This window comes from Diabrotica undecimpunctata, chromosome 9 (genome assembly GCF_040954645.1).
Source record: "Diabrotica undecimpunctata isolate CICGRU chromosome 9, icDiaUnde3, whole genome shotgun sequence".
NCBI lineage: Eukaryota > Metazoa > Arthropoda > Insecta > Coleoptera > Chrysomelidae > Diabrotica > Diabrotica undecimpunctata.
In genome coordinates, this window is record NC_092811.1 from 119,557,398 (window position 1) to 119,580,440 (window position 23,043).

Sequence of the window (23,043 nt, forward strand, 5' to 3'; positions counted from 1 at the left end):
ATTTGATTTCTTTAATATTTACGTCTAAAGTCAAATATTCCTTAACTGGGCCGTTATGAGGTCGGTTTACCTTATAATGATACAAATATAACTTTTTACCATAGTCCTACAAGGTATGTTTTGAACTAACAATAAATTATTGCAATTAAAAAATGCTTTTTCACTCACCTTTAGTGAGTACAAAATTTACTCTTATTATTAGACCTTTAGCACAAAAACACAACTTTTGTTTGATGTTTTTTGTTTCAAATCGGGACAAAACTTATCAATAGATAGTTAAACATTTATTTCAAAATAAAAATATGTAAAAATACGCATTTGGTTAATATTTTTTGTTTATATATTACATATTATATTTCGTAATACACGTGTATATTACACGATCGACAATTAAAATTGATTCCAAGACTACATTACTTACGATAAAAAAAATCATTTTAACTCACCTTTATTCTTAATATTTCCGAAGAATTGGTTTAAAGCACAAAATACACTGTTTTATTATTTACCTAAAATCATAGAATCACATTTAAAAATTGGAAAGTTCATTAAAACAGTTGATCGCATATCATTCGACTCGAATATTTTGCTACACCCAAAAACACTTTCACTGGTTAGATTTTACTCTCGCGCTCAGTGGAGTGTTGTGTAAGTAAAAGAGAAATCATCGCCGTTTATCGTATTCAGATGATGGAAATAAAAGAAGGGTTTATTAACAGAAAATAAGAATAAACCCTTTTTGGTGGAGGTCGTTATAATAATGAATGAGTAAAAGGTGCTTTGAAAATAAATCCAAAGTTTGTAAAAATGTATTCATATAAATGAGGAGTATTTTATTTATACATATCAGGTTCAAAAAAGTATGTAGAGATCAGTATGTTATGTTGTTATGAAAAATTAGTACGAATTTCAGACTATGAAAGAACTCAAAACTGGCAAATAACCATACGACGGCCGAAATTGGGTCTTAAATTCGCCTGGGTTTTGTTTTTTTCTAAATATTTTCTTTTAAAATTATTAAGATTTAAAGCTTTAGTAATTCCTTACAACCGTCATTTAAAGAATAAAAGAAGAAAGGGTTTTTACAATACAGAGCACAACAAACACAATAGGCATACAACCAGTATAAACGAGTCAGAAATAAAACGAATTCTTTAGATAATTTAAACAATTTAGGAGGCTAATATTGAAGAAGAAACAGGCTTTAAAGCCTACATACAAGAAGGAAGAAGAAGTGTTTTAATAAAAACTTGAGTGTTGTATATAATTTAAAATATGGCGCAGTAGATTGTCAATCTACAGGGGCAAAATTATTTAAGATTGGGAAAAACCGCGTCCGCCTCAGCCTAGCCAAGTTTTCTTCTTCCCACGCTTACATACATACATACCTCCCGACCATCGTTGTTTCAGTCGATACTTACCTCATTCCACTTACTCTATCGCTCTTTCATGCATGCCGCTATTTCTGCCTCTCTTGCATTATCGTTCGTACTCGCATTTATTCCTGTATTTTTAACCTCTCGTTCTTTCTACCCCTTCGGGAACAGTTTTGCCTCCTCGATACCTGCTTGGCTGCATCTAGCTCCCACTTTTCCTTCTCTGTTAGCGATAGCATCTTTCTTACATAGTTGTGGATTTTGTTTCACCACCACTCATCGGTTCTCATCTTCTCCAGCGTCTCTCTCACCGACTCGAAAACCATCTCTAGTTCACTCCTTTCTCTTACCTATCTGACACACTCCAAAAAGGTATGTGACACAGTGTCCGAAGCACCACAATGCAGGCCCTTCTATTCGGCCTTTTTGAATCTGTGTAAGTAGCTGCGTATCTGAGCAAGTATCTGTCTGAAAATATGGTCGTATAAATAAAAAACTGTAAGAAGGAATAGATGATAGTCACTTTCTTAGATTAACGATCAAAGCGCACAAATTTTAATAGATAACGAACCCAGTTCAGAAATTGAAATCAAGAGAAGAGTTAGGCAGGGATGTATTATGTCTCCATTACTATTCAATGTACCTATATAGTGAATCCATTTTAGAAAGAAGCATTGCTATCTGAAAGTGAAGGAATAATAATTAACGGAAGAACTATTCACAACATAAGATATGCAGTATGCAGATGACACCGCAATTATGGGAAGCTCTTCTGGACAATCCCAACTACTACTAAACAAGACAAGCAGTTCCTGTGAAAAATATGGCCTAAAAATGAATATAAAAAAGACTAGATAGATAGAGTATAGAGACAAGATATTATAATAACAAAGAAAACAAATATACCATCAAACATACATTTGGGAGATATATGCTCAATATAAGCATAACATATGTCAATATGTGAATTTTATATTTATTTCCCTTAGGAAAGCATAACTTTTGAAAGACCCTGTATTTGAAATCCAGAATACATACACACAATGACACAATTTTCTGGATTCCTTTGCGAATCGATGTATAGAGGTTGCCTATCAAAACAGTGAGTACCAAATTAAATTTTTTGACAACGCATCAAGCAAGAAATCGCATTTGACAATGACATTTGTTGACTTATAAATGTTTTTGTACTTTATCTGAACTAAAATAAATAAAAGAAAAATAATGAGCTACAGCACAGACAAACACGACATACCACCAACAAAGGAAGACTGGTTGATGATACTAGAGGACAACGATCTCGGCCGCAGTAGCATGAACAAACTTATCATGAATTATCTAGTCACAGGTAAAATTTTATATTTCTTTCAGCAAACAGAATGTTTAGGAGAGGTTTTTGGGTCAAAAAACGATCCCAAGGTTCTAAATCTAGTAAGTGATTGTAAATTAGGCAAACATAACAAGGAAATAATGTGGTAAATATTTTTAATATCTGATATATTTTTAGAGGGGTTCAAGGAAGCCGCAGAGAAGTTTCAGCAGGAGTCTGGAGTTATACCGTCTGTGGAACTTCATTCTCTAGATGACAGGATTAGGATTAGAGACGCCATTATGACTGGGAAGATTCAGGAAGCTACAGCTTTAATAAATCAATTGCATCCAGAGTTATTGGATAATGATAGATATCTTTATTTTCATTTACAAGTAAGCTTACATTGTCATCACTCTACTATTATACAGGTGTTTTAAGTTAAATTTTATATTTTTTTATACAGTTATTTGTTAACATATGCTCCAATACACACTTTTCATAGCTACAACTCTGTTGTGTGGTTAGATATTAAAGTAGTATCATCTGGTTGTCTTTGTACTGATCTACACTCATTGTCAAGTTGGTCCCTGTTCTTAAAACTATATGTGGTGCAGATATCATCCGCATATAATTAGAATCAACCTTGTACAATTAGAAGCTAATAGGACTTATCATTGGTAAAGGATCAATTCTAGTGGAATACTACATAGTTTATTCGTAGGTTCACTGTAGTTGAAGTTGTGCTACTATTCTGTTTAAAATCATATTGTGCTTGGAACCACAATTTGTTGTTACTGTTTTGTATCCCATGAGTCTATTAATACAATTTTCGATAGAGAAGACAAGAGAGAGATACCTAGCAACTTGTAATGCATTAGGAATAGAACCAGTAGCGAATATTAAGTTAACTATCTGATGACATTTCTTAATAATATATGTAGGCTTATAATTTAATTTTGTATCCCCTTTAGATTCTCAGCTGTTATTATTATTATCTTTTCAACTTCCCTTTCTGTGATTGGTAGAAAGTCAATGGAATTTCATAAGTGAGTTTGTGGAAATTTTTGTTGGATTTTTCAATTCTGTCTGCTGGGGTTTCTCCATTAGTTGAGAAATATTCAACAAATATATTAGCCATTTCTTTTGGGTTAGAGGTGATTTTTTTTGTCTCAGTTATATTCTAGTATTTAAACTATTATTCTTTAAAGTTACAGTCTTCAAGAGCTAGTTTCAGTGAATTATTAAAGACAAGTGATGTTTTAGAGGTTCAAAGATTGTATAAATAATATATATACGATTTTGAAGGTTCAAACATAATATAAATAATACCAACACAGTGTTGACTTTGATTTTTTTGATTTTTTCTCCTACTCCCATGAACTTAACAACAAATTAGCTTATGTATATTTGTATTATGTACTATTGCTTGGAATTGACTAAAATTTCTATTGCTTAGTCTACTCTAATTACATTTTTCGATGGCTCGATACTAAAAAGTATATATTTTATGTAGCTGGTTAATTTCTTTTTCTTTTCAGCAACTACATCTCATAGAATTAATTAGAAATAATAGAATAGAAGAGGCGCTCGCCTTTGCCCAAAGTCATCTCAGTGAAGCTGGTGAGGAAGATCCGTCTGTACTATCAGAATTAGAAAGAACAGTAGCTCTTTTAGCATTTGAAGAACCCCTTTCGTCTCCGTTTGGGGATTTGTTAGCTCCATCACACAGACAGAAGGTAATAAACATATTTTACATTTTTTATGCAACTTATTTTGGGTTTTTAATGTTTTTATTATTTTTTTAATTTACAAGCTACGTCAGGTAAGTAAACAAAGAATAATAAGTGCATAAATTGAAGGTAGAAACTTCTTCGAGATAAAATTGTTTGATAATAGTCTAATGTGATCTATTGGCTAATTTTTCTGTAATCTTCACTCTGTATATTTCTTATCCTTTGTGACTGATTTAATCTAATAACAACATATTACGTTTTGAGTTGCTTTTGCTCCTGTACGAAGCATTTTAAGGAAGTGACATGCAAAGAAATATAATCAGAGATGCTGATTCCACATATAAATGGAGACACATTGGGAATTATTTTAAGAATTTTTGTAAGCTCTTCGAACCTTGGGATAGATATTAAAACTAGTAAACCATTTGTGAACCCCAGAAGCCAAGTAACTAAATAGCGAAAACAAAAGATATCTGAAGTTTTTTTAGGTTAGGAAAATGGCCTTGGTGGGGCCAATTGCCCAGTTAACTGAAGTTAAAGTTTAAAAAAACTATGATTATGACAAACTTATATTTAAAAAACAATTCATATTTAAAATTATTTTTATGCGTGGTTTTGTGTAATTAAATTATACACAGTGTTGTATGCTGTACTTGGATCGCTCTCAATGATGTAGTTGGTGTAGGTGCACTCCAAGAAGTAGCATCACCTGACGAAATATCCACTTAGATCCCTTTGTCACTTAATAGAATGGTATTTTTATTATGTACTTTTGCATTTGACTCTGATCCAAAATGTCACTTTGACCCCTTGGCTTCTGGATTCCATTATATCCTACAGATTAATAATTTGAAGTGTCTATATTGCTTATGTTACAGGTTGCCAGTGAAGTGAATGCCGCTATTTTAAAAATGGAACATCAGGAGAATACGGCGCCACAGGTTTCTACCCTTCTTAAACTCATTTTATGGGGACAGGATAAGTTAACAAAGAGGAATGTCAAGTATCCAAAAATGGTAGATCTAGCTTCAGCAAAAATTGAAGATCACAAATAAATGAAATTTTAATTATATATTTTATGGATGGTGTGTCAATGAATATTTTAACAAAGAATCTTTTAAATTTTGTATATAGGTAGAATTTTTTGGCTCCATTCGTCCAACAGTAAGTATTAAATTTCTATTTTTTTCCTGTTTTTGAATAAGTGTCCTATATATTTTAAATATATCTATAAATATTATTTATGAGAAACTTTTAGATGACATTTCTGTCATCTTCTTCATTTTTTTTTATTTGATTCATTATATAGGTATCAACTCAATTTACTGTTATGGTTTCTGCCATACACTGCTGGTGAGACAGAAAAACTTTGTAACCCAATATTAAGAAACAACTCTGAGTAAAAAACTTCAAAACCTTTTGACTGTGAAGGATTTATCCATAAAAAATTGTCAAAAACTTTTAAAATGAAATCTGTCTACTTAATTATTGACAAACATTAAAATCAGTAACATTTTCCGTTTGTGTGACTCTATATTGCTGCATAGAACATTGATTGAGTTAAATTATTTCATACTAGTACTAAACTAGTACTACTACTAAAAAATTCGCTAGTTTTTTGATGATTTTTCATGTCATCAAGAAACATAGACTTTCCAGGTCAGTTTATTATTTTCCAACATTTTGTCTATTGTTGCAACAAGTTATCAAGTGGCTTGTGACTTCTGCAGTTTCATTATATTCGTCTATGTTTCAGATTTTGACGATTGATATGTTTTCACATTGAAAATTTTTGGCATTTGACTCATCTCTTCTTGATTTTCTTCGTCAATATTGAAGTTAACAGTTTTTCTGAATTTCTAGTTGCTCCAGTAGATCAATTTCAATGTTAATTCGTAGGCTTCTTCACGTTACCCTGACCCTTGGCGCTATGGCCTTGTAAAACCCTTGTATTTTACACTATGTTTTTCTAATTCTCATGGTTTTGGGTTTTTCACTGTCACATCAAGCTGCTTGAGGTGATGTATTATGTCAACTAGCCATCTTTATGTTTGTGACTTAACAACTTTTTTGTTCTCTGTGCATTAGGCATTCGCTGTAGGTTACCAGGCCATCTTGATCTATTACTTTTAATTTCATTCGAAATATTGGATTACCATTCAGCACACTGTTCTGCATTGCTTATAGCATATACGCATTTTTTTCTGTCTTAGTGCCCCATATGTCCTCTCACTGATCCAAAACATGTACTGCTTTGGTCCAGTTAGAGTTACTGTGCGCCCCTATGTTATGGGCTTTGGATTTTCTTTTGCTGAGGTAGGCTGTCATTTAGAATTTTAATTGCCCATTTTCTATTCTATTATATTATTACTTAAACATGATTAATACACGGTATTGATAATTTGTACAGATTATATAAAACCGAGAAAAACAGACAATTTCATTTTTAAATGCTGTCTAGTTCCCATTCTCTTAATAAAACTTGTGAAGCCTGACAGTTTTATCCTTTTGGTAGGTGCATGCCAATATTACGTGTACTCACGTGTATTGAAAAGTGAACTTAATTCCTCAGTTTCTTACTTAAATGTCCAGATTCTAAAATTTATAACAACACACTAGTTGAAGAGTTATTCTATTGATGCACCATCCAATGTTATTTATTTAGATGGGGATAATAATATATAATATTTGACTCTTTTCTAATGTATGTAGTTAAAATATGTGTAACAAAAATTTGTAAAAAATTTGTGACTTTTAGACTGTGAACTTTTATACTTTTAGCGGTATATTGTAGTTAAGTTGAATATATTTTTTTTTCTATGCAATTTGTATTTTTCCTTATGTATTACCTGTGTTTTCAAATATGTGACCACGTTTATGGAAGTGTGAATAAATTAAGAAAACGAGGACGATAAAAATTAATGGATTAAACATAAAGAAATCTTTACAAATATATATATATATATATATATATATATATATATATATATATATATATATATATAAAAGATGTAAAATTACTGATGTTGTTAAAGGTCATGTTTAAGAGAACATCTTTTATATCCAATATTAAATAATTAAAAAATGTTTTATATCCCAACACCTGGATTGCTGTTATCATTTTTAACATCATCAAAGTTTTGAACCTTTTGGCTGTAGTAATGCTATGTTTAACTAATTTTGTTTCATGGTACATTGACATTTTGTTTTCGACACCGTTCATGGGTATCTTGTCAATCAGTTACATACAAACATCACATAATAATAATAACATTATGTACAATCTTTGGTAACTTTATATATTTTAAAGGGTTCTTACCCTAATATTTTGGTGGGTCAGGCATGGTAACCTGTAAGTATAACCATTTTGTTTTTTAACCTTAGTCAAAATTTTAAACCACGTTTGCTTTAATTAAATGGTTTATACTTATTTTAGGTATTTTTAACCTGATGATGGAACTGTTGTTCCGAAAACGTTCGTGTTTTTGATGTAGCCCTTTTAAGGGTTTTTTTTTTATAAAATATACCCATTTACAAAGATTTAACCTCTTTTTTGTGATACGTGGTATACAGCCAGCTGCAGGAATTATTTTCCTTGTGGATTAAATCTTAAAAAAGATGATACGAAAATACAATACAAAAACTATTTCGAAGTAATAGAAGACTTTGTAGTAAGTGTTATTAAATGCTTCCTCTATATTAGCATCACCTCTTGGTTTTCCATACCATGCTTCCTCCTCTTTACAAGATAAGATGCCGGTTTGATTTGTATACTGTCCCTGATGTATACGACTTCAAGCTGAAGTAAGATGTATAAGGCTTCAGACTCTATCTCTAATGTGCCTACTAAGTAGTTTTTTTAAAGTCGTCAATACAAACGACATCTACTTATTAGCCCTCGGGGACTTTGAGTTTCCTGAGTGGGTTTTGACAGGTTGATATTGAACTGAGTTTATTAGTCTAATTTATTAACTTTATTTATTATAAAATGTTCTAACACTTAGTTTATTAAAGTCTTTATTTAATTTATATATACAATATTCTTACATTTATCACAACTACTTTAATTTATATTATTTATTTACAATATTTATTTCCGCGTTACAATTAGAAACTCGACCCGATTATATTACTGATCAGACTGCCTCACACAACGAAATTTTCGCTATATCAAACAGCCGTTGTTCGGGAATCCATTCGAAGCCCACAGATGTTGACCTGTGTTGACCCTTGAATTGTCTCAAACACCATGGAAGAAGACCGGTCTTATACCCCATTTTGTTTATCTCGAAGCTTCTTTGATCTTCGGTTGCCAACGAATTTATTCGACCCTTTTTCTGGAGACTTCCAATCGCAGGTATAAGAGGGGACCCGTTTGGGTATTACCTGCTAAAAAATACTTGTTAGAAAAAGATGTTTACAGTTAAATATGAATCATAATTTATTGTAACATTGCCCCCTCTTAAAAGATGGTTCCTCCTGGAACCTTGTCGGGACTGGAACTGGAACGGTATGCTAGTATCGGCAACTGGACCCTCTTTTACAACTTCGAGTTGTATAAAAATGACAAGGGACGGTTTTCTCTCCGCACCAGTATCTAAGCGGATTGCAACAGACTAACACCTGGACTTCGGTGTCTTTAAAGATCTCCTCCACCATACTTCGGATAACCCTCCAATCTAATTGGCGGCACTCTAACTTTGGCATGGCTAACTTTTACACGTAGGACTCTAGTACGTGCTCTCTCAATTGAAGTAAGGCTTCCCATACATCTCGGTAGGTAGGTTGGTCACGGACAGTGTCTTTTGTTAACAGGAAAAAAGGTAACGTGATGCATCTTGGAGTTTCAAGGCTTTCCCGGGAGCTGGCACTTGGCATTGAAGTTCTGCAACTCGATCGAACTTCCTTCGAAAGACGGATGCCAACTTGGGTTGTTAACCTATATGTAGGTATTGTATTGATTATTTGACGGAAGCATTGGAAGGTGGTAGAGAGCAATTTGTTGTAGTTATAGCCAACCTTCAGTAATGGAGAGGGCACCTTAAAAAGAAGAAACTAGTTGACTCTGTGTATATTGACTTTTCATCTTTTCAAAGGCTTTTAACAAAGTTAATCATCACCTTCTGCTTTATGAGCTTAGTTTATATGGTATAAATGGCATAATGCTGAGCTGGTTAGGTAGTTATTTAATGAACAGAACTTAAAAGTATGAGTAAACAGTAACTACTCTCAAACTTTTTTAGTTACCTCAGTTGTTCCCATCTGGGTCCACTATTCTTCAATCTCTATCTTAATGCCATTACTGTTTGCTTCTCCAACAGCAAAGTTCTACTATTTGCAGATGACCTGAAGTGCTTTAGAATTGTTGAAAACTACAAAGATGCAAATAAATTACAGTCAAATCTCAATAAGTTTTGAAATTGGTGTTTCTCTAATGGAATGGGCCTAAATGTCAAAAAGTGCCACATTATACACTTCTGTCATAATCAGCATTTAGTTTAATATGATTACACTAACAATGCTCAACTTTTGGAAATAACTGAAGAAATTAAGGACTTGGGTGTTGTCCTCAATTCCTCACTAAGCTTCAATAACCAGATTGTTACAGTAACTCAAAAAATAGTGAATATGCTTGGCTTCCTTAAGAGAACAACTCATATTTAACAGTCATCACATCAATTAAAGTTCTCTACTCTCTTGTTAGGTCCGATCTAGATTTTTGCTCCTCAGCGTGGAGCCCCCTTATTCAACACAAAAAATAAAACTGGATAGGATTCAAAATAACTTTATGAGATATTATGTTGCTCATAAATTACATGCTTATTGCAACTATTCAGATATGGAATCACAACTAAATATCACGTCACTTACAACTCTTAGGAAAGGAAAAGATCTTACATTACTATTTAACATCATAAACAGTAGAAGTAATGGTCATGCCCTGCTCTCTAAAATTAATCTGTCTGTACCATCTCATATAACTCAACAATTACAAACATTTCATGAGTATTTTCACAGATATAATTATGTCTATAATACTTTCCTACTGAGAATGTTAAGGCTAGCAAACACACTACCAAATTTAGATATATTTTTCATCTTTTCGTAGATTTAAATAGCAATTGAATGAGTTAATTTAATTCGAAACTAAAAATTGGACAGTATTCCGGTTTCTACATTATTTAGTCCATAAAATAAACAGATTTGACTCTATTTTAGTGACCTTTCCTATAAGAGGTCACTCCCACATGGAGACAGATAAAGATTTTGTTATCGTTAACCAAAAAAGTGCAGCAGAAACCCCAGAAGATTGGGAAGCAGAAGATTGGCTCGTCAAAAACCAGCACCTTATAAAGTAGAAGTGGTTGATAACTATTTGGGTCGTAGCTGAGACACTTTTCTTGCGCCTATGTATGCTACAAAAGCACCTGTTAAAACTAGACCAATAAGAGAATTAAGCATTTCAAAAAAACATCACAGACTAATTTATTTCAGAGACATCTACAATGGAACAATGGTTTCTGTTGTCATTAACAAAAAAGTGACTTGTAGGGAACCACCATATACTGGAAAAGAATTCGTTGTTCCTTCTCGATCCTATACTGAGTCGCTGCCCATTCCAATGGCAAAATACAAAGATCTCCAAGTTTTAAAAAAATTTTGTTCAGAAAAAGAAGACTGTATTTTGATCAGCTAAAAAAAACATGACTTATTTTTTATCTTAAGAATTTTACAATGTTATTGATTAATTTAACAGATAATTTAGCTTTAGTTAAGTTAAACAAGTCTAGTTCCGTTTTTTTTACTTTCTTTGAATTAATATTATATTTTGTCAATTACAGCGTTTCTGCCTTTTTTTTTTTTTAATTTCTCTTGTTACCTACTGTACAGGACAATTTCAGTTTTATAATATCATACTCTGTATATATGAGTTGTCAAATACTCAATACAACAGTGTTTTAGCATGTTTATTTATGAATTATGAAGTTTTGAATCTAAAAATCGCGTTTTCCAAGAATTTAAAAAATTGACTTACAGCATTTTTCCCCTGTAGTCTTCAATTTCTTTCTTTTTTTTGTGTCTATTGTGTTAGCACTGCTCTAAACTGCTTATTTTTTGTATACTAGGCTTGTCTGTAAATAAATAAAAGTATCTGATCTAATTTTCCTTCATTAGTTGTTTGCCAGTGTTTCACAGATGAGCAGAAATATATAAGGACTGGAATAAAAAGCATATAAAAAATATATCAATTTATTACAAATACATAGTTGAAAATGGGATAATAAAACTGCAAAAAAACATTTAAAAAGTAAAAAAAAATGTAACAATATCAGAAACAAGAATTTTTCAACAAAACTTATCCTTGCCTATTATTAAAAAATTTAAGCAATGCATTCAATTTTCTTATGTTTTTCACTGCTAATTAATTAACAATGTTGTTAATCCATCAAATGTGACTTATATGGTAATATCAACATTTTGACAAATAATTGGCACTCAAAAAACATTATAACAAAATATTGTGTTCCTCCCTCAACCTCCAAATGCCTAGACAAATGCAAATTTTAATGTAAGTTGCAAACTCTTATCATTTATTATACATTCTAGAAATAACAATGTAGAAATTTTATCTTGATATTTATTTATGCCTTTCCCTCTTATGAGACACCATTTATAACTTTCTTTAATGTACAGAAGTTTCTTTTGGATGTATTATTCTATTCAAACTATGGTATACATGTTATACCTTGAAATAATGATAAGTTTGTATGTAGAGTTCACATCTTCCGAAATTCTAAAGAGTTAAGAGCGTGACTGATATTAAGACTAAATAATAATTTTCAAACGCTGATTTTCTAGATGCAATGGAAGTTAATGGAAAAATAATAATTTTTTTATGATATTTTAGTTAGTTTAGTTTTAGTTGACATTGTAATTGTTATTTCTATTTAGGTATTATTAAAATACTTGTAATTTTCAAAGTTGTCTAATGGGTCTTTATTCAATATTAATACAATTTAAGCACCAGACATAATAACAAAAGTTACTTGTCCAAGTTTATAGATAAAGATATATACTTGATAACTTATCTAAAACACCCAAAATTTATATAAAAAATATTGTACCAGTTCTACATTATTTCAGGTTAACTTATAGGTTATGAGATTCCCAAAAAGGGTAATTTAAAGAGATTGAATCTAGGATTGATCAGAGTTTGACAAATATCACAAAATTTACTTCATCAATTGTTACATTCTAAAAACAGTTTGAAAAACATGAATAACATAAACTAATACTTCAAACATTGTCTTAAGTCTCTAATTCTATCAAACATACATTTACCACCCAAACACATATTCCATAGCTTTTGTAACAATTCCTGTAGACTTCTGAGGTAAAGCCTGAGGTGAAATAACAGAATTTTGGGAGCTAGGTGAAATAAATGAATGTCTCAATGATCTAACTCTCATAGGAGATGCATACATGGAACTGTCATTCTCTTTATTTTCTTTATGGTGATATGGAGTCACTCCGATCATGATGCTGTTATTAATCAGTTTACAATTTAGAGACAGTGCTCTAGATACTTCAGTTATATGATTAAACTTGACATGAACCCAATTGCCTTGAGGTGGTACCTTTTTCTCTGCTATAGGACCACAATTGGATAATTGAGCTAATATTAAATTTAGAGCACTTGGAGGGAAACCGAAAACAGTTACCCAGTGTGTGTCTATACGATCTCCTGCATTAAAGGAACTTCTATTTGGTGTTCGTGACATGGACTCATTGTAGCTGGCCATTCTAAAGCTGGGATGGTCTTCGTGTATCCCTGATATACTATCATTAAAAGTAATGGAGTCATTAACTGGACCTACTGTACTACTTAGGATCGGACTGCCTTTTTTCTTTTGTTCTAAACTATCAAACAGTCCCAACTTGGGAGGTCCCCCTTTTTCAGGTGCCGCTGAGTATGGAGACATGGGACCTGAACTTTCGTTAAGCTGATGATTAAACAACTTTTGCCGGAAGCCATTTGGTTCGTTTGCAGGTGTTTTACCACCAGTGCCAGGGGTTTTATTCCTTCCAGGTGAAATACTAGGATTACCTGATTGGATTTGATTATCACCTCCTATTAGAAACCCAGGTAGAAAATTGCGGTTGGCAGCAGGGGATGCAGGACTCGAAGGGGCACTTCCTAACGTCATGGGCTCCATTTAATAACCAGTGTAAGTAATTTATAGGCAGTTAAATACTGATTATCACCTTTAATGATTAAAGTTTAATCACGTTTTCAAATATTTTCTAAAACAATAACGGCTATGATTATGTCAAAGAGACATTGAAGTTTGAAGTGTCAAGTGTCAAACGACAAAGTCATCTATCCAAGTAGAGGGAGTAACAAGGTTATCTTAAACTTGGACAAGAAAAAATTTATCAACTATATAACAATAAAACAATATCGAATATATTTATATTAATGAATTGTTTGTATTATATCCATATCGGGTGACTTATAGTAAGAATGTATTCCAGTTTATTAAACGTTGAAAACTGCGCCAGAAGTTATGCTACTAACACTTCCATATTTGTTCTGAAACTTTTCACTGGTATTTCGCTTTTAATATTTAACATAATAATAGCCTGCACAACACTTATATGTACTGTAAAACAAATATTGTATAACTGTTATTTAAATATAATTTTTAAAATAAAACCAATTTTCTTAATTTGCTATCTTGGAAACACAACAAGGTAATTAAAATTAATGAAATAAAACTAGGAATATATTACTTATATCCCCTTTTTGTAAAAACAAGAGCATTCAACATACAAAAGAATAACTTAACAAAAGAAAAATAATATTAAACTTTATAATGTTATACAATTTTTAATTATAAATCGGTTTTTTACTACATACCCTAGTTTAAAATATTTATAATGTTATAGTTTTTATTAATATACACTAGTACAAAATTAATATTTTACCTACTTATGATTCAGTAATTAATCAATGATATAATAGTTAAATGTCATTTTAATACTTTTTTAACTTTCATGAGAAACAGCTAAAAAATTCCATTTTCAAAATTTTGTTGATCACCCTGTAAGTTAAATATTGTCTCAGTTCCGTCAAACACAGGCAACTTATATTGCAAGTGCGGCGGATCCTTAATTTATATTATTCAAATAGATTTTTAAATGAAATGATTATTATTGATAAATATGGAAAATCTAAGCTTTAACTTTTAAGTACAGTATTCCATGCACATCCAAATTTTTAAATAAATCGATTTGCGCAGTAGTGTCACAGTAGGAATAGGAAATTTCAGTCCGTCCAAATGCAGTACAAAATTGTCAGTTCCTCACAAAATGGCGCTACCGAGGGTGCTATGTCGCGCTCGTCTTCTCTTAAATAACGATATTTTCGTGGTTTCCAAATATTGTTCTTTAGTAAAAACTGTTTCAATAAATAAAGTAAGTACACCTTTATCAAATTGCGTTAATTATATAAAATTTACCGCTGTCTATGCGAATGTATAGCCGAATATCGTGACCACATTATCGGGTCCTATGGGATAGACACCTGTTTTTTTAAACCAGTGACAGTGTAGGTGAAGTAACTTACGGCTACGGTTTTGTGAATAATAAATATTCATGGCTGGAGGACTGCGATATTTTTGAATTACGTCTTTCATTGTGAGGTTATGTTGTGATGTTGCGGTGTTAAAAATTTAAATTTCAAATGACCTAGACCCGAACACGAATGATACCTTTTACTTTTCATTTCCTTACGAAATAATGATTATGCTAACGATATTGTGATTAATTTATTGAGTGTGTTTTCATTTTACTTTCGGCTAGCAATTTTATTTTTTTCTGGCTAAGTTGTGAGTTGGATATAAACAGCCCGAGCTTTTTAACGATTTATTACGTTGCGTGGGAATATATGATTCTAAATTTAATATATGAATGTAATCCAGGTATCATTTTTGAACTGTATTATCGTATTATGCCAGATTATTTTGAAGAGTTTCTTATGTACAAACTTTTTACTTTTTATTACTAAAAAGTTAATTTGTTTAATAATTCCTAAACCGTCTATCATCCTGTAAGAATTTTGAAATTTATTACAATTCATGTATTCAGCTAACAATGCTCATCTGCACCGTTTTATTTATATTTTTTCATTTCGGAAATTTATTAAAGATGTAATTGTTTCTCCTAATCTGCATTTCATATTAGTACCTTGCCACTATTTTTATTATAAAGTTTTAAATATAATAAAACTATTTTTGACTTTGTTTTATTGTCACCTTTCAAAGGACATAATATTCATTATCATCTGTCATGATCGCGATTATCCTATTTAAGCAGGAACATAACGTGAAAAAGCAATCAAATTTGATAAGCAGTAATAGCCCAAGAAGAATAAATATATAAATCACTACATATAACATTGGGTTTATTAAATTACAATTTTATATGTCGAAGGAAGATATATCTTCTAGTCTACTTCATAACATTCAATTTTATTCTTTGGTTTTTGTACTGAGAATTTCTCAGATATATTTTTACTATCTTTATAAAAAAGAATTATCTTTCCGCGTAACTTCTGTTAGCAAGAAACTGTGGAGATAAAATAAACTTGTGAAATTAAAATATTCTGTTTTTAAAACTTGTTTAAAATGTCTAAAACATGTTTCAATGTATTTAAGAAAGAAGACAAAAGTTTGCCAGGAAAAGGTTTTACGTATGAAAAATATTGTATTGACACTAAAAGATTAAATAATCGTGATTTTGAAATCGCGCTAAACTCTAAACCATTGGGTAATATATAAATTATTATTGATATGGTCCAAAATTTGATAATTTCTTCTTGAGTATTTTGAGGCATTTTTCTTATCTTTATCAATGATTGAATCTGTTCATACAGTTAAAAAATTCGTTTCTAATTTTCTGATTATATAATTTATCTACAACGAATACATAATACCTACTTATAGTTTTTCCAGAATATGAATTCTTTTCTATAGTTGTAAGACGACCAGAATACCATTTTCAGTCTGTCTAAGTATAGTATTGATGTTTGATATTCCATATCAGTTCCTTATATTTCTTCTTAGCCAGAAATATTGTTTTTATACTTGGTCCTAGTTTTTCCTTCGTTTTTTCCTTGTAATATTAGTTTTATTATGGAGTATCCGGGTCTTCTCAACGCATGTCCTAGATAAAATATTTTCATGTTTTACCACATTCAACAATTATCTTTCTACGATTTTTTTACATGCTACATTTACGCTTTCGATTAACTTGTCCATGACCATGTTAAAGAGCTTAGAACTGAAACGAGATATCGTATATAATTGAGGGAAAGGTTGATTGTTGAAGGAGTCTGAGCTCTCTTTTGTGTTAGAGTTTATCTATATGTAGTCCTTTTGTCCTATGACGGCCGATATGCAATTAAGATATGATCAGTGGGCCTCAAACAGTGGGGCGTTAATATTTAATTCCGATCGCTTGAAAAGTAAAAATATTTAATTTCCTGTATTATATGTTCAGTAATAATATTGGATTTTACTGTATCAAAGGCAAATAAAATGAATATATGTATATATAGGGTGTGTTAAAAGAAGTGGAACGGAATATTTCGAATACTCGAAATTATTTTTCGACATCAAATGTTCATCAAGGTCTCTTTAAGTCTCTATTTTGCGTAGAGTGAAAATTATACGAATGGTTTTGCATGCAGTAAAATTGGAAAATACTTGCCAAGTTGCTGGTATGTCCAAATTTGAATAAAATACATCCAAGACTTTACTTTCTGCAAACACTGTATTAAATATAAATTTGAAACAAATTGGCACTAAATCACTTCCGAGTTTTCAGCAAAACAAAAGGTTTAAATACGTGCAGTACGGTAATTAATACCAAAGCTATTGAGAGCATGCAGTTCAGTAATTAGACCGAAGGTATTGTATCGTTTAATTAAACACACCGCAAAGTCCGAATTGAATTCCCGAAACAATTTTTTGTTATTTCTTTTTAGCAAACGATTTATCCTATTCACTGTCTGATATTTCACTATCAGAGTCGTCACTATCTGAATTGTCTATCCGAATATTTAGAGGCCGGACCTCATCTATAACTCGCTCGGTTTGAAAAGGCTGAACGATTATGTCTTCCGTATGTCTAATACAATTTTGACATTGTTCTGTCTTTATTTGTTCTAGCGATTCTTTCCATAAACTAAGAACGCTAGCGTCATCTGTTGTTTTGGATGCATGTTTATCATAAAAATTTTTGGCTATACCCCAAACTAACTCAATTGAATTCTAGTGGCAATGGTAGGGCGGAAGTGGAAGAACTTCATGGCCATATTTAAGAGCCATTTGGTCAGTAACAACTTTTTTTTGAATTTTGTGCTCTACACACCTTTGAAGTAAATCGACTTTTAAAAATATGTCACTGTGATAAATTTTCTTTTCTGTCAACCACAACTTTATTTCTTCTTTTGTCCAGCTGCTTGAAGGAAATCTCTCTTCTACTCTTGAGTAGTAGGATGCTTTATCAAACATTATTATGGATGGTCGCTCCAATTTTTTTAACAAATGTTCTTCAAACCATTCTTCAAAAATATTTGCATCCATATTTCCATGGTAATCACCTGTATTCTTTGTGGACGAAAAAATTAAACTAGCGTCAGGAATAAAACCCTCATCATTTCCAGCATGAAGTATAATGTAGCGTTTACCATTACCGGAACTAGTAGAAGAATAACATTTCGTGGTGCCATCTTGCCAGGATGATTTTGACATATAGCGAAAATTCAAGTTTCATCTAAAAATACAACTTGCCTCGGACTATCAGACGTTTTATTGTTTATGTATTTTCTTAAAAAATGCCACCGTTTTGAAACAACATTAGAGAGTTCACACAATACTTGTCTATTATTTGTCTTTTTATATCGAAAACCTAAATGTTTCAGCACTCTCCACAAACTTGTTAAACTAATATCACACAGTTCCTTGTCTTTTATTTTTTGCAACACAGCACTAACTGTTACATGTTCTTTGGCTTTATACATATTATATATAATATTTTTAATTGCAAGTTTAATTGACTGGAGCAAATTTAAAGTTTTTGGATGTTGACGATTTCTCTTGCTTAATTTATTTATTTCATCCTCACTCATGTTATTAATTCTTCGGAATGTCCTCTCTGAGATACCGCAAGCATCGCATGTGCGTTTCTGAACTGCCATAACAGATGTCAATGGACCCATATTATTTTTTTCCAAATTGAAATAACTTTCGACTTTCAGAACTAAACGCTGTTCTTCTGGAGATAACACTTCGATTGTATTTTATTTTCTTCCAAATTACTCATTTTATTTTAAAGTACCTCTTCACCCACTGCAATAAAAAAATAGGTACTTATATATAACTACTACACCCTAAAAAGAACGAGGGTTGTTTAACAGACGAAACAATCGAAAACAAATTATTTAACAGCCAATACTAAACAAGCATAAACACTGCATTAATTGTGATTGCAAAAACCATTCGCATGTTTTAAATAAGATTTTTGCTGATTATGTATTTTGCTAAATTATTAAATAACACCAATACAACCACGACGATAATTTTTAACGATAAACAGAAGTGTAATATGATGACAAGTTTGAATTTGATCTACTTTGTCGTTAATAGAAAGAAATTTTTACATAGCATGAATCATTTTCAATGATTGTGTGGTTTTAAGAAATACATTACTAAACAATTTTTTAAAGTGTGTATAAAGGAGATTAAAATTATTATGACACATAGTACTCCTTATTTTTCAAATAATATGTTATTTTAAAGGCATAACTTTGATTATTGTTTGACACATTACAGTAATTACAGTACAAGTTCTTTTATATTTTTACAAATAACTAATTACTTAGGGTAAAACAAAATAGATTCTACCGAATTTTGATTCTCTAGTCTAGTCGTTATTGTTAAATAAATAAGACTAACTAAAAATATAAAATAATTAGCTGAGAAATAGGCACATTTTTAGAGTGTTTAAATTTAAATATTCTACTTACTGATAAAGTAGTCACCAATAATTATTATTGGCATATTATTTACATACACTAAAAATAATGATATTCATATTCTCTATACGTTGGTAAATAATATAACAGGATAGTCTACCACAATATTTTTGTTCGAGTTCCTGTATAACGAGACTTGCACGTTTTTAATATATCGCTTTTTAAATTGTGCAATTAATATGCATTGGAACCAGCTGGTAGTTTATCAAATATAATGTTGTTTACATATTATTAAAGAGCCACTAACATTTTCTTTCTTAATACAATAAAATACGCTTGCATTTTGACCAATAATCCGATTTCTTTCTGTTTTCGAGCGTATTAAAAATATGGAAAAATAAAAAATATAGTAAGAGATAGGCAGAACATAGCAGCAAACGAAAAAATCATAACCTTCGCACGAAGTGAACGCATTGAAGCATACAATAAAGCAGTTCTCAAACTTTTAAAGCGGAAATATTTTAAAAGACTATATATAGTACATCAATCGTTGTATTTGAGAGAACAGTTAATTCTACACAAAAATGCTAATAAACGTTTTTGTTCAAAATTATCTTAGCTACATTTTTTTCTATGGAGCACAGATTCTTGGTAAATCGATTTTTTCCGTTTGCCCCCCTCCATGCAGGGGGTTTTATCGGTTGATGATCTAATAAAACAGGAACCACCCATATCTTTCTGCTTGTTTTCACCGCGTATCTTATCCAGATCGCGGCGTTGACTGCCTATCCACCTTTTCTGAATCCGTATTATTGGCTGGATAGAGCTCTCTTATCTGCCAACACGCCTTTCAGCCTCTTCTTGACAAGATTCTCATAGAATTTGCCAAGGCAGTCCAGAGGCATATTGCCCTCGGGGGTTTTCCAGGATTTAGGAGCAAAATCAGATTTGCTTCCTTTAGTTCACTGGGAAACTCTTGCTTCCGCAGTAGATCGTTATATATTCTTCTGATCAAACCTGGTTTCTCTGTTGTTGCTATGTTCAGTGCCTCCGGTGGCAGTCCATCGGAACCGGGTGCTTTCCCCGCCTTGATTTCTTGACCACTGGTCTTTATTTCCTTATCTGTAAACTCCTCCGCCAACACAGGGGAGACCTTCAAGAAGGTTTGTTCCTCCCGTGGTGGAGAAGAGGAGCTCCACCGATTCTCGGAGCTGGTCGTCGTCTAACTTGTATAGAGAGATCATCTTTAGTGACTTCATTGTTATTTTATATGCGTCGACCCATATGTCGTCTTCTAAAGCATTTATTAGGTACTATCGAGAGGCTACGGGAAAATAATTAAGAATAGAATCGAGCAAGAGATTAAAGGAGTCGAAGAGCAAAATGAAGATCTTGTAGATAGAATTTTTATCTTGAAGCAAGTAGTACAGAAAAGATTGGAATACGATCTCCAGATGCATTTGGTTTTGGTTGACTTAAATAAGGCTTATGATATCCTATGGCTTTCTAAAGGTATGCAGAGGTATGGCGGAATAAATTATAGTCGAGGACAAATTAAGCGGCAAAATTTAGCTCGAGGTAATTCTTGCAGATGATGAAGTAGACATTGATTATATGGTCTTCACATGGGGCACATGTAATAGGAACAAAATTTTTTAAATACTTAAGGGCATAGGCGCAAAATGTAGCATGTCAAAATGTTTAATGCATTTTAATGTATTTATTTTTTCGAATCCTGAGAAAACTAATAAGTATTTTTGAATAATTTAAACGCAGAATGAAAGATTGCATTTTTACCGAGGGCCGAAAGTCCCTTAGAATAACTAAAAAGTTTCTTTTGAATGAGATATTTGAAATTAAAAGTCACACTAAATTTTCTCTTTTCTTTTACCCCTGTATATTATTAAAATAAAAAATATAGAAGTTTTCTGGGACTTTCGGCCCTCGGTAATAACGTAATGTTTCATTATGTGTTCAAATTTTTCAAATATCTCTCTTTGTCAACCGTTTTCCATCCACTCTTGAATGTAGGTCTCTCCCAATTGCTTTCATCTTTCTCTATCTTGCGCCAATCTAATCCACTGTTTGCCTGCCACTGCTCTTATGTCATCTACCCATCTTTTTTGAGGTCTTCCCATGCTTCTTGTTGTCGTCCTTGGTCTCCATCCTAGAATTCTCCGTGTCCACCTGTTGTCATTATATCGGGCTACGTGACCTGCCCAGCGCCATTTCATTTTTGTAATTTCTTCCACAATATCCCTAATCTTCATTCTACGTCTTATCTCGGTGTTTCTAATCTTGTCTCTCAGTGATATTCCAAGCATGATTCGTTCCATTGCTCTTTGCGTTGTTTCTAATTTTTTAGCAGATTTTTTGGTAAGGGCTACTGTCTCCAAGCCGTAGGTACAAACTGGTAGTATGCATGTGTTTGTTATACACCTTTTTCTTTAAGTTTACAGGAATGGAGGTGTTTTTCAAGATATACGCTAGTTTGCCGAAAGCGCCCATGCCAGTTGTGTTCTTCTTTTAATTTCAGCATCTTGATTTGGTTTTCCTAGTTTGATGACATGACCTAGATCTACATAATGTTCAACATTTTCTATGGTATGATTTTGTATTGATATATGTGTCTGGTCTCGGCTCAGTATTTTTGTTTTACTGTAGTTAAGTTTTAAGCCTAACTCTCCTGAAACTGCATTGAATTGTTGTTACATATCGTTTAGTTCTTGGATATCATCGGCTATTAAAACTATGTCAACTGCGAATCTCACGTGGTTTAAGTATGATCCGTCGACGTTGATACCCTTGTTGTTCCATTATACTTTCTTAAAAATGTCTTCTAGGGCAAGGGTAAATAGTTTGGGAGAGATGGTGTCTCCTTGTCTTACTCCCCGTTGTAGTCTTATGGGATTAGTTTTTGTGCTTTCGTTCACCTTTATCTGCATGGTGGCATTTGCATATATGTTTTTAATTATGTTAGTGTATCTTGAATCTATACGTGCATTTTCTAGAGATTCAAGCACTGCCCATAATTCGATGGAATCGAATGCTTTATGGAAATCGACGAACGCCATATGAATTGGAACATTATACTCGGTGCATTTTTCTATCATTGTTCTTACGGTGTCCAAGTGGTCTATGGTACTAAAATGTTTTCTGAATCCAGCCTGCTCGATAGGTTGAAAGAAATCGAGCTTATGTGTTAGGCGGTTGGTTATGATTTTAGTTAGTAATTTATACAGATGTGATAGCAAGGATATTGGTCGGTAATTCTCGATGTTTGCTTTATCTCCTTTCTTGAATAGTAGAATGACTTAGGAGTTGTACCATTTTTGAGGAATATTTCCTTCATTAATTACTTTATTAAATAAAATATTTAATACCTGTTCCATGTTTTTGCCACCAATTTTCAACATTTCAACCGTAATTCTTATTTCATAGTCGGTTATGTCCGGTATTTCTTCTGAGCCGGTGTTAATTATTGTTCGTTCAGTACGCCGTTGTTGTGGTTGTGTATTTACTGAGTATAATTTAGTGTAGAATTTTTCAATGGCCTCGCTTATTTTCTTTCTGTCTCGG

At 32.0% G+C, this 23,043-nt stretch overlaps 4 protein-coding genes across 7 annotated transcripts in view; 2 read left to right on the forward strand and 2 right to left on the reverse strand.

The window, feature by feature from the left end:
• Positions 1-637, reverse strand: part of LOC140449946 (uncharacterized) — a 30,098-nt gene extending 29,461 nt beyond the window's left edge. The window contains exon 1 of one of the 2 annotated variants that reach the window (XM_072543362.1): positions 447-637. The gene's annotated coding sequence lies outside the window, so the exon portion shown is untranslated. Of the gene's footprint in view, positions 1-168; positions 264-446 lie in introns of those variants that run through there. The other variant, XM_072543363.1, reaches the window with a different exon arrangement.
• A 1,886-nt stretch (positions 638-2,523) lies between these two features.
• Positions 2,524-7,241, forward strand: Hou (GID complex subunit 8 homolog protein Houki). Of its 2 annotated transcripts, none has more exons than XM_072545095.1 (4): positions 2,524-2,724; positions 2,884-3,080; positions 4,227-4,424; positions 5,300-7,241. In XM_072545095.1, the coding sequence occupies exons 1-4, from the start codon at positions 2,601-2,603 to the stop codon at positions 5,474-5,476; spliced, it is 696 nt and encodes a 231-aa protein (XP_072401196.1). In that variant the 5' UTR covers positions 2,524-2,600; the 3' UTR covers positions 5,477-7,241. The 2 variants fall into 2 exon arrangements, with proteins under 2 accessions (XP_072401196.1, XP_072401197.1); XM_072545096.1 differs by having other exon boundaries at positions 2,669-2,807.
• A 4,417-nt stretch (positions 7,242-11,658) lies between these two features.
• Positions 11,659-13,774, reverse strand: Nup35 (nucleoporin 35). Its single transcript, XM_072545097.1, has one exon. The coding sequence runs from the start codon at positions 13,637-13,639 to the stop codon at positions 12,761-12,763; it is 879 nt and encodes a 292-aa protein (XP_072401198.1). The 5' UTR covers positions 13,640-13,774; the 3' UTR covers positions 11,659-12,760.
• A 793-nt stretch (positions 13,775-14,567) lies between these two features.
• MCU (mitochondrial calcium uniporter) overlaps positions 14,568-23,043 on the forward strand; it is a 507,649-nt gene continuing 499,173 nt past the window's right edge. The window contains exon 1 of one of the 2 annotated variants that reach the window (XM_072545099.1): positions 14,568-14,900. In XM_072545099.1, the coding sequence (XP_072401200.1) occupies positions 14,796-14,900 (105 nt within the window). In that variant the 5' untranslated portion in view covers positions 14,568-14,795. The remainder of the gene's footprint in view (positions 14,901-23,043) is intronic. The other variant, XM_072545100.1, reaches the window with a different exon arrangement.

Bases quoted from the DNA above. Each gene is read 5' to 3' on its own strand.
- Hou (XM_072545095.1), top strand. From the start codon at position 2,601: ATGAGCTACAGCACAGACAAACACGACATACCACCAACAAAGGAAGAC. The intron at 2,725-2,883 runs GTAAAATTTTAT...ATATATTTTTAG, and splicing joins CATGAATTATCTAGTCACAG to AGGGGTTCAAGGAAGCCGCA. The intron at 4,425-5,299 runs GTAATAAACATA...CTTATGTTACAG, and splicing joins CTCCATCACACAGACAGAAG to GTTGCCAGTGAAGTGAATGC.
- Nup35 (XM_072545097.1), bottom strand. From the start codon at position 13,639: ATGGAGCCCATGACGTTAGGAAGTGCCCCTTCGAGTCCTGCATCCCCT.